This window comes from Squalius cephalus (genome assembly GCF_949319135.1).
Source record: "Squalius cephalus genome assembly, chromosome: 25".
Lineage (NCBI taxonomy): Eukaryota > Metazoa > Chordata > Actinopteri > Cypriniformes > Leuciscidae > Squalius > Squalius cephalus.
Genome location: NC_137146.1, coordinates 15,707,274 through 15,719,959, shown reverse-complemented (window position 1 = coordinate 15,719,959; position 12,686 = coordinate 15,707,274). Strand labels below are relative to the sequence as shown.

The following is a 12,686-nucleotide window of genomic DNA, read 5'->3' as shown; positions in this document are numbered from 1 at the left end:
CAAAAAGATCTGTGATTTTGCTTCAGCATTTAAAGGGACAGTTAACCGAAATATTACTGTATAAATAAAGTCACTGTAAGATACTGTATGACTTTCTTCCTTCTATTGAACACAAAACTATACGTTTTGAAGAATATTTATGCCGCAGCTCCTTAATAAAAGTGAAGCTCCCAAACATAAAAAAAAATCTGCATAAAAGCATCATAATAGTGGTTAATTCAACTTGTGCACTATATTTCAAGCCTTCTGAAAAGATATTTAGTGAACAAAGTTGTTCACTAAAATACGTGGTCACCATTCACTTCTATTGTATAAAAAAAAAGAAAAAGGGCAGCTTGGACATTCTGCTAACATCTTCTTTTGAGTTCCACAGAAGAAAGAAAGCCATACGGGTTTCAAATAACATGAGTAAATAATGACAAAATAAAGGTTGTATGACTATAATCGAATTAAATGGATATGTGAGCACCACATAAATTGGATTACTGTATATCAATAAGTTGAATGTTAATGTAAATGCTCAAGCATTCAAAAGCAATTCAAAGAGCACTATGAAATCAAAGCTTTTTTTGATCACATTTTAAGCAAAGGGCAAAGTCTGGAAACTTCCCTTTCAATCATGATTCTCTGCAACCAATACAAAGCCAGAGGAACCGTTGTTACCCATAATCCAAAGAGTTCTTATCTGATTATGAATGCATAAAGAGGCTTTAGGACGTGGTACCTAAATGTTAGCCTATGCTGATTAGATCTCTCTGGAAAGTATTATGTAACTACACTAGCACAGTTTAGAAGAGGGTGCCTTTGCTCTGTAAATGACAGCTAGATCCGAGGGGTCCTCTAATTTAAGGACCGCATGCCGTTGAAATCAAGTTTGGTGTTATTATAATGCTCTTTGAACATTTGGTGGGATGAAACAGCCACAGAGCAAACAAGCAAAGTGCTAAATTATACATTAAGTATTCTGTCTTGATATAATTAATGATTTTGGCAAAACACAACTTCAAAGTCCAACTTAGACAATTAAAGCTTCCACAAAAGCAGGAAGAATCATCAGAAAAGATCCATGTACTGAAAAAGGTTTTTTTTTAGAACAAAGCACAATTCGCACGGATGTAATAAATGCTAGATCCACCAGCTGCTTCTTTTCACCAATAATAGTGAAGAACCATGTCAAATTCTGAGACTTTCTTGGGAACAGACCACAGTTGCCTATTCACACTGCAGACTGGTGTTAGATTGTTCATGAAAACACTTACTAAAAGTGAATTATACTACAATTTCATGACTCCAAAACCAACTAAACTAAACTAAAATAAAAGTGACCACAAATTAATTTAAGTTTTAGATACAGAATTTATTGTGAAGGTTTAAGATTTTGTAACCCACATTAATCAAACAAGAAAATGCCAATAAAAACACTAGAAAGCCCTGAGAAATGCAATGTCTCTATTTAAAAAATCATTTCACACACTAACCTAGGCATCGTAAAAAAGTGAACAAAAATACATTTTCATGACTCCAAAACCAACCCAATTTGATACTAAATTAATAGTAAAGGTTTCAAATGTTCTAATCCATACCTATCGGTCACCCTTTACTTCTCTCTGTGGGTTTTGCAAAAATATAACCAATAAAAAGTATTAAAAAGACCTTGTGACTAAACTTTGCAACTCTTCAAAGTGTCGGTAAAACGAATGAAGTGCCACACGCAGTTTGGACCTTCTCGGCTTGTTTGCAATGCAAGGGTAAAACTGGTTCTTTAAATAAGTACAGTGATTTCTTTACTCGTCTAGAAACACTATATGTAAAGGCTAATGTTTTATGTACTGTATTTGAGGAGCAGAGAAGAGTGTCTTAGTCTAATATTTGTCGTCAAGTCATAGCCAATACGGTCTTAAATAGCACTTCATCTTTTATAACACGAGATCTTGGCCAAATGACTGAAGAAGAAAAAAACACACAGCTACAATAAACTTTATAACCCGTAAATTGATGAAAATGTAATACGATGCTCTTACTGCCTCAGATTGTTCTGTTCTAATGACAGACAAAACACGGATGTCCGAAATTCGCTGGTCAGAAACCTCGTACTTCCATTTGAGCTTGATTTTGATAAAATGTTAATAATAACACATACAATAATATAATGACACAATATATAAAGCCACAACATCAACTTTGACAAAACAACCTTGACTTAAATTTCAAATCTATAATAATCCTGAAGTAGACCCACCAAATCTAAATCCATTCACACTCTATCATGACGAGACTTCCTCTGCATTTGAGGCGGTGGCAAATATACTGTTGCTTCGGAAGACCTGGCATTAAGCGGGCATGTACCCCTCTTTTAAATCAAACCAGTTCATTTAAACCAGACTGCGAGTGCGAGCTCCAGTGTGGTGGAGATTTGTGGCATATTTTAGCCCCATAATTCTGTTTGAAACGTGGGCATAAATACAAGGCGAGAAGTGCATTAGGTGCATATGTAAAAACGACACTTCTAGCATGAATCCTCAGTAAGGTTATTAACTTAAGTTTGAGTGAGCTCTACAATTCTGCGACAGTCACTTAAACCTACAGGGCACAGCTGTTACTCTGCAATAACAAAGATACACTGGCACTGCGTATGTGAGTATGAGTATGTGAGACATATGCGACTATAAATAAATCACATATTATGAACCAACCAAAACTTTTGTGAGCTTCAAGGCCTCACTGTGCATTTCTATTTATTTTGAAGAATCAAGGCAGTCTTAGGCTAATCGTGGAATGCGATTTCATTATTATTCATATTATCAAGTGTGAACGTGTAGTTCTAGCCCATTTTTTCACCTTCAGATAGACATTAATACGTACAATACCAATATGGACAGCTTCTAAAACAACTATTTAGATGTACAAATCTTTTTATGCTCATAGATTAAAGAGCCATGATACATTTGGTGATTTTTGTAAGGAATATCTGAGTTCTTATTTGGTTTTGTCACATGTTCTAGTTCTGTTTCCTTGGTTTGTATTTGTTTCCATGGTTTCTCATTGATTTGATTATCATGTGCACCTGTTATTAATTTCGTTGATTGGTTTGTTTGTGAATTTAAGCTCTGTTTCTTTCAATTAGTTGTCTGTTCTCTTCACGTTCTGTTCAAGTCAAGAGTATTTTGTTTTAAGTTCTTTGTTATAAACATCACTACTGCTGCGACTAGAGTTTTCTCATTGTTATTGCAACCGTCTTTGACAGTAGAGAAGGACATGAAATGGTATTGGTCGATACTGTATGGTATATTTAATTTTACAAGCTCTTTTCCCCTATTTTTACATCTTGATTATTCTTGCCATCATCTAATGCACACATAAAGTTAAACATTAATAATAACAAAGTTAAATGTAATCTTTAGCATTTCTCAAAAATAAATATCCATTTTCATACTGTATATAATAATATTGTGATGCCTAAATTCACTTACAGGTGCTGGTCATAAAATTAGAATATCATCAAAAAGTTGATTTATTTCAAGAATTCAACTTAACAGGTGAAACTAATATATTATATAGACTCATTACATGCAAAGTGAGATATTTCAAGCCTTTATTTGTTGTAATTTTGATGATTATGGCTTACAGCTTATGAAACCCACAAAATCAAAATCCCAGAAAATTAGAATATTACATGAAATCACACAGTAATTACACAGTGATACCATGGTCATTGAACCAGGTTTTGGTTATTTTGGCAGTGTGGGCAGGTGCAAATCCTGCTGGAAAATGAAGTCAGCATCTCCATAAAGCTTGTCTGCTGAAGGAAGCATGAAGTGCTCTGGAAATGTCCTGGTAGACGGCTGCGTTGAGTGGACAGCACAGTGGACCAACACCAGCCGATGGCATGGCTCCCCAAACCAACACAGACTGTGGAAACTTCACACTGGACTTCAAGCATCTTGGATTGTGTGCCTCTCCATTCTTCCTCCAGACTCTGGGACCTTGGTTTCCAAATGAGATGCAAAATTTGCTCTCATCAGAAAAGAGGACTTTGGTCCACTGTGCTTTATTAAATCCAGAGTCAACGCAGCCGTCTACCAGGACATTTCCAGAGCACTTCATGCTTCCTTCATTTCCCAGCAGGATTTGCACCTGCCCACACTGCCAAAATAACCAAAACCTGGTTCAATGACCATGGTATCACTGTGTAATTACTGTGTGATTTCATGTAATATTCTAATTTTCTGGGATTTTGATTTTGTGGGTTTCATAAGCTGTAAGCCATAATCATCAAAATTTTAACAAATAAAGGCTTGAAATATCTCACTTTGCATGTAATGAGTCTATATAATATATTAGTTTCACCTGTTAAGTTGAATTCTTGAAATAAATCAACTTTTTGATGATATTCTAATTTTATGACCTGCACCTGCATTCAAAACCATTGATTTTAGATTTCAATTTTGTATTTTTTTAAATTTATTTAGTCAAAAATATAATATAGAAGTATAGAATTTTAATAACGGCTATTTATCGGTTATCAGTCATAAATATAATTATCAGTTTAAGGGTTTTGGCCAGAATTGTAATATTCTATCATACAATATAGATTTTATGGAATTAATTTATTTAATCTAAATGTAAATGTAATAAATGAAATTAATTACATTAATACTATACATTTGATGCATTAAAATTAATTTAACTCTTTAGAAGTTTAGAACATTTTAGCATAAGGTATTGTCTATCAAATTTTTTTTTTAAACTACGAATAGTAATGAAATCTCATTGGAAAATGGCACTAAAAATAAGATTTGCAGGAAATGCCTCAAAAGACAATTATATGTCAAGTTAAATTATTCATTGAAACATTCACTAAGATCACCAGAAGCAATGCATCTGCTAACGTGGCCGACCATTACTTAGAATGTTGTATTTACAGTTACTTTGTTTATTTACAACTCCGATGATAATAAAATGGAGGACATATGCTCGTACCCAATGTTACCCAATGTGGTTTAGTTCCTGGAGGAAAATTTTGCAGATGTGGACAAACATATGGTTTAATGTATGATGCATGACCCTATATAAAGCCACACAAACACTCAGTACATGAGATTGCATTTCTGTCATCTCCACCTTGATTTATTGATGTAGACTAGCATCATCTAAGACAAGTTCTAAATTTAATCTTTGAATGAGAAATTCATTATGAAGATAATGCGTCTTGTTTTGTTTTTACCAGTCCTTCTCAGTTTGTCCTGTGAAGGACTTCCTACATCTCCCGTCCTTTGGTGCAATCCCCCTGGCGAGTGAAAACGTTGTACCCTCACCTAAGGCTACTGTTGCATTCGCCAGCTGCCTATTTATAGGTGTATAGCGTCAAGGTGCAACTCTCCCAAATGATTCTCTCTCCTCTGCAAATGTTACTGCTGTAAGCCAGGACCGCTGCATGTTTGTGTGAATGTGAATCTGTGCATGAGTGTGAACTGACCAACACATTTATTATTCATGGTGAATGTTTGAAGAGAACTGATTCAGAAGAAGACGCATGCTGTGGTTTCACTTAGATTACCAGTTTCTCTCTCTCTCTAGTCTATCAGTTTCTCAAAATACATGCTGTACTCATGCAACTCTACCTTTGAACGGACCCCCTAAACAATGTGTCAATCATCTCCTTTCTATTTTTAACCTGTTCACTGCAAAGGAAGTGTGGTAAATGATTGCTCGGTGTTGTAATGTTTGGATACATTAGTGGAGATTCCTCTGAGGAGATGTAATAAGATCTCTGCATGTGTGCGAGCAGTGTCGCAGTGGTGGGAGGGGGATTCGTGCATGTAATGGTCCTTTACTGACCAGGGAAAGAACGGATATTTTTTTCTGTTCTTTCTCTCTCTCTCTGTCTGTAAATGTTCTGTAGCTTAATTAAAGTCACTATGAAATCAAAATTCACAAATCTTATTTTTTACAGAATCTTGCATTTTATTACAAATGATTTATCCATGCACATCGTTACTTTTTTAATTCACATGCCCTTGTAATCTTTAATCAAAAAACGCTAACATCCCCTCCCCCTAAAAACGACATCTGTTCTCTTCATGACGAATGTCTCAGCAGAGGGTTTGACTATATCCTCCACAAAATGTAGCAAACTGGCATTCAGATCTGAGGCCATTTAGTTGGCCACGCCAAAATTCCTACGATCCAATCAATTCCTGAGGATGAAATCAAGTCCCGCCCTATTTTTATTTCTCATTCCAGAAGCCATTTCACTTGATATACGTCATATTAGGGATACTTTATAAATACTTTATATTTCCAACAAATACTTTGTTGAACTGTCTATTAATTCTCTCTAGAAAAAAAATACGAAATTTGGTCTGACAAAACAATCCCAAAATAAGCGAGCTACCTTAAATAAAAATTAGTTTTCCCGAGTCTTGGGAGGGGCTATCTGTCCAACCTACTGCAGACATGGGGCGTGACCAACATTAGTTCAACGAGTTTGGAGGTGGGACTATCTGTTTGTCTAACCATTGGTAGGCAGGGAAATGTTCTGGAAACTTGACAGTGCAACAGTGCCAATTTTTTTCCATAAATTTTTCACACAGGGATTTCAAAAATCTTCATTAAAGAGTTATAACATAAACCATGAATCAAAGCAACCAGCTATGTTAATCACATTACACATTTTGACAATCAGACAAAAAGACAAAGGAACATGGTGTGTGCATCAGCTTTAATGAAGGGAAGAACTATAATCCCCAACTGAATTAAAAATGAAGGAACAAATATAAAACTATTGATCTAAAGATGTTGTTTATGCATATAGAAACAGTGCACAATAAGCCCTTGTGAAGAAAAAAAAAAACTATACCAAAATGTATTTAAAATACATTTATTTCATACAAATCCATTAACATGACATATCACTTGAGACTTTTGTAGTAAATATTATTAAACTTTATTTGGAGTGCTTATATTTTTGCACAATGCAATTGTGCAATTTGCAATATCCTAATTTCTTAATATTAAGCCTAAAATGTGTTTTAAAATCACTATTAAGGATAGTGTGATCTCTGTATAATATCAGTCTTTAAATGCAAGATATGTGAATCTAAAGTATACTTGCAATAGTTCCACTTTAGAAAATATACTTAAGTATATCTTTAATTATACCTCAGCACTATTTCCGGAAACCTAAAGTACTACAAAATTAGTAGTTCCAATTTAGCAGACTTTAAGTATATCTGTTTACTAGTATAGCAAAAGTACAAATGCAAGGTATTTATATTAAGTACATAAATATGTAAATGTATTTGTAGTATACTTAGCATAAAATTAATACTGTATATTTCAAATACAATTTGGTAAATTCATTTTTCACTATGGTGCATATCTATACAAGTATATACAAGTATTAGTTTGAATCTTGAGACTGCTCTATTATGTCATTTGCAATGCTTTTGGCATGATTTGTTTGTTGTAATTGTCTGATTGCAGCAGATTTCTTTGCAGAAAATACATTACATTTTTTTTTTTTTTTAAATAATGTGGGAGCTCATGCTTCTTCTACAAAAGCATATACTATCGATTAACAACCTCGTAGCTCACAGCAGGTTTGTCTTTAAAAATGTATAAGTAACTGAAATACAAATTAAAACTATACATAAAAAATAATAAAAGTGCATAACTGGGAAAAAATAGAAAATAAATTAATTTTCATGACTGGAAAAATAACTAAAATAAATGTTCACAAAATAATTTTAATGTTTAGTTAATTTGATTTTAGTTTTTGATACATGGTATATTATAAAACTAAAATATAATAAAACTAAACTACATTGAAAAGAGAAACTGACAAAAAGAAAAAGAAAAACAAATGAATTATAACTTGTCCATGTTATGACACACTCCAGCTTTCTCTTCATCATGCACAAATATGAGGGATTTCCTGTGAATATAAAGAGGCTTCCCTCATTCAAACTGCATGAAGCTCTAAGGCAAAGATCTATGAGCAAGCTGTTGTTCGTACATTTGAGAACACACATGCGCACTCTATTCACGTCAAGCATGTAATTTCCTCTCTTTGTGCCTTTGCATGCTGTTTAGAAAGCCTTAACAGAGCACTGACAAACACAAATGACTCTCCCTCACTTGCCTGTGAGGTAAAATCAAGGCAGTACCACAGTTTTCCCAGACCACAGTGAGTGTCTGAGCTCTTATAATCCACACCCAGTGCAGGAAACAGCCAATGCCTCTTCTATATTACCACAGTCTTCCTGCTCTTTCCATCATGAGCCTGTATCATAAATTAAGTGGGTGGAGGCAGGCTGAAATTGAATCAGCCATTATTCCCATATAGGTGGAGGAAATGTCCAACAAAACGGATGACACTGCATTTGTGGTAAAAACAACACGCACTGCAGGACGTCCGAAGCGGTTACGTTAACAACTGTGTTTTTTCATTATGTCTCACATGGCGGTGTACTTTTATCATACTTTAAGGGGATGTTTTTATGATAAGCTATCTCAGACGTGAAATATGATCCTTCTCTGCGCTGAGCTCTTTGCTGGATACTCCTCGTAAATGATCAGTGATTGAATTTCATCAGCGTTCCCCCCAGCCAATGGATGACTTAGAGCACACTGTACGCCCATAGATACAGGCACACATTAGAAGCTACACAGGACATAAAACCATTCGTTCTCTCTGCATTGTGAGCAAGTACAATGAAAGATCAAATGGATGTAATCGGATAGATGTGGCATTGTGCGAGATGAACCATTTGGAAATGGAAATGGCCTTCATGATATATTCGAACAATAACATGGCATTCAAAACAATTCAGCAAGCACTAAATATCATCTAAAATTATGCAGGATATATTTATAAGTTTTAATGCGAGATATATGGTCATTCTGACACAACAAGCAGAGCTGCTCTTGCACACATTGCATTCAACAGCTAACTGCCAACCGATGCCAACTGACAAAAACCTTTGCAGCATAAAAAACAGCACATTTTTGCATCCACTCTAATCATGCTTTACTTGTTACACTTTGTATTCTGGCCAACAAAATATGTTCTATCCTTCCTATTGAAGCTAGCATTACACTCAGTTTGCCAAATATGTTTGCACAGCATTTTTTTCCAGTAGGCATTCATATAATCAATTAAAAAGTCTGTTACCACGGGAGCAGTGTAATATCCAGACACAAATGCTCTGTTCCAAAACTTAATGAGACCATTTTAAAACACTGTTGGTGCACAACTATTTGTGTGAATTATGTTTTATGCTTATTAAGGTGCTGTCCATAGTGTAGTGATGCATGAAGCACAGTTCACACAGAAGTCACTGTCAAACCAAACAGCTTTTTGTAGGTCAATGCAGTGAATTCACACGACCAACTTGATCCCATTGCAAAATCTGCATGAAAATCTTTCGCCCTCACTCGAAATTCCAAATCGTGTTGATTCCTATTGCATGACTGGATTTTGCCTGCGGAAATTCACTGAACAGCGGTAAATGTGACTGCACCTTCATTGTGCTTTAGCTTAGCAACATGCTAACGTCAACAATTCTAACTTCAAAATAAGCCGTTTTGTTTTGAAAAGAGGCTGCCTCATTTCAGTAAAATAACCATTACATTACAAAGTCATCAAGAAATTACAATTATGTACTTCACAAGGACTAACGCTCAACTTTATAATGGTTAGTTTTCTGAAAAGAAATGACATATGCAAATGACAAATGCAACCTCCAAAGGAGACACAGCTACTGTCTCCCGTACAGAGCTGCTCATGAAGAGTGTTCCAAATCCCTCACTTATCGGAAATCGGAAGTAGCCACTAAGTTTTGGAACAGAACAAAACAGAAGGCAGCATTTATGCCTATTAAAGTATTGTGCTGTTAGCTTAGCAACATGCTAACATCAAAACTCTTTAGTTGAATTTACCGTGCACAGCCAATGTAGATTGTTCCAAAGCAGTCATTTATGAAGTTTCATTGATTAGAATACTGTCTTACATGTGATGAACCTGTACCTAGGAACTGAGCTACTCTGAATCAACCAAATGTACTGACAAAACAGAGCATACACTGAAGTTGACCTGCACTTCATCATTAATAGGGAAAGACGGGCTTGTGTTTTTGCCTTAAAATGGTTATTTGAGAGCTGTCAAACGCCCCAGGAGGCCCAAACTGTACCGCAAGGTGTACCGCAACACCTTACCTTAGCAGCAACTGAGGAACCTGGCTTCTCCAAAAGGTCCCAAAGTTTCTTCCTCTTGTCTGAGCAGCAGGTGTTATCAAATTCCCCCTCTCCCTCCCTTTCTCTCAGAGTCTCTGCCTCTCTCCTCAGCTCCTCGTTCATCTGCTCTTTCTTCTGATGGTAGCGAGCCTGGCAGCACGACTCCAGGTAGATCTCATCGATGCCCCAGTAATCGAGCTCTTGCCCGAAAGACAGAGCGCACATTTCCTCCATCATGTGCAGCTTTCCAGTTCTGTAAAAGTTCAAGATGGACGTGAACGCGCCGGGGTGTCTGTCGAAGAAGAATTCGTTCTCATTCAGGCAGTAGTCGTCGCAGACCTCCATTAGTGACTCGTGGGTGTTACAGTCTCTGAGCTTGCCTAATCTGGTTCTGGGAAGCCGGTCCAAGGTCCGCCATAAGACCTCGTGGTTGAGGCCCCCGACGTTGATGCGGACCCTCCTGGAGCGGGCCTTGGTCCGGATGATCTCGATAGGCTCAGGTGGAAGCGAAGTCGCGGATCTACCTCCAGGTTTCGGAACCCCCAGTCCAGTCTTCTCTGCCATTGTGCGTGTGGAGACAGGCGACTCTCGCCAGGAAGAGGTGTAAGGACGAAAATCAACCAGAAGACAACTGGAAAAAGACAATTATGTTGGGTCCTCCTTAGACGAGTCCCTCCATGGCTGCGAAGACAGACACAAGAGAAAGGATGCTGGAATATCTGAAGTAAATGTTCTGATCATGCACAGACACCTGTTGTTTCCACCTTGCACGTTGTGTGAAATTAAATTTTTCCATGCAGTGCACAATATTCCAGCTCATAATTGTTTAGGAAATGCCCTTCCTCTGAGATCCATTAGGAATATGTTAGATTGTACTGTATATGTTTTGCAAAGTACATTTGGAGGCTTTAGATCCCATTTACATATCACCAGCCAAGCGTGCCCTGTATGTAAAGAAGAAACGTAAGCTCTGGTGTATTTCACCAAAGCCTAAGCTGAGAGAATCGTGGCACATCTTGTTTAAACTAAGGAGAATTAGTAATTAACACAAGCATTATCATGTTGCCACATTCAATATTTATCATTGGCCTTCTATCATTTCAAGGAGTCTAATGTAAGCTGATATGTGAGCGGAACATGCAGTTCTGTTTTTCTTTCTTAAACAAATATTAAAACATAAAATAAAAGCAAAAACCATTGTTTTATTGTACACTACTAATATTCAGCTGCTTCTGAACCTCTTTATTTTACTTTTTGCACAAACTGAAATAATTTAATTGCATTCACTGATATTAACAGGACCAAAAAAAAGCAATATTTGGTGTTATTTCTGATATATGTATGACATTCATTCATGTAATGTTAGTGAAGTTCATTCTGTCATATTAAAAAGGATTTTTGACTCTAATGAAACTAAATAATTTAGAAATATTTTAGTTTACAAGGTTACAAATCATACATACACACAAGACAACAACTGCAAACTCAGACTCTTTCACTCCAGTAACCTTTCCATTTCAGATTTTATTTTAGAAGTTAATATACCAAGGCAATAAAGTAATATATCAGCAACATATCTATGTTTACAACTTGTGTGTCCATCTGTTCCACTGTTAGTCACATTAAGAGAGACATCAGTGTCTAATAAAACCGTTCTATGCTTTGCCGTGCGATGCCTTTAACTTTGCAGCCTTGCTATTTAAAAAGAATGAACCTGTTCTGAAAAGCAAATCTCCTTTCACTTCATCTCAGCTCTTCCACTCAAACAAGTAACGTCCAGGCATCACGACTTGCCATAACAATGTTTCTGCCAATGCAACTATATTTCTTACCTTCCTGAAGTGAACCACCGTTTGCATATACAAACCGCTGTGTGCGCAAACGAGAGAAAAGACGTCTGCGGGTTTCCTTTAAGATTCCCAGCTCTCAACGGAGGCTTCAGTTAGGACCGGACATGTGTTCCACATTTTGTTCAGATCTCACAGTACACCGGGACATTTCTGTCACTGAAAGAGCTCCCCTTGTCTCGCTAAGAGCGCTACCTCCATCGATGGCATGATACGGTAAGTCGGGATGTCTGCAGATGTCGGACGCGTAAAAGCTGAGGGCGCGCGCACTGTGTGTGAAGCTGCAGAGTGACACTGAGCGCGCGTGTGTGTCTGTGTGTGTGAACGGAATGGATCGTCTGAAGCACGAACTGCATCACAGCCTAGAGGTGAAACCTAATTGGATTGGTCTGTACATCAGCAAGGGCAGCAGGAGATCAACTTCAGCAGGAACTCTCTCTCTATCAAGTTTATGTTCCGTACATTTATGAGTAGCTATAGACAATAAATATAGCCTATATAACCACCTTATACACACACACACACACACACACACACACACACACACACACACACACACACACAGTATATACTATTCTGTTTACATAGAATATCTTTCTCTGT

General features: G+C 36.7%; 1 protein-coding gene across 1 annotated transcript in view; it reads right to left on the bottom strand.

Annotated features, from left to right (window-relative positions):
* The window catches only part of kcnb2b (potassium voltage-gated channel subfamily B member 2b), a gene marked incomplete at its 5' end in the record, with an annotated part of 99,383 nt that extends 86,916 nt beyond the window's left edge, over positions 1-12,467 (bottom strand). The window contains 2 exons of the mRNA XM_079863972.1: positions 10,219-10,917; positions 12,069-12,467. Of these exons, the coding sequence (XP_079720098.1) occupies positions 10,219-10,800 (582 nt within the window). The remainder of the gene's footprint in view (positions 1-10,218; positions 10,918-12,068) is intronic.
* Between the last annotated feature and the right edge of the window lie 219 nt (positions 12,468-12,686).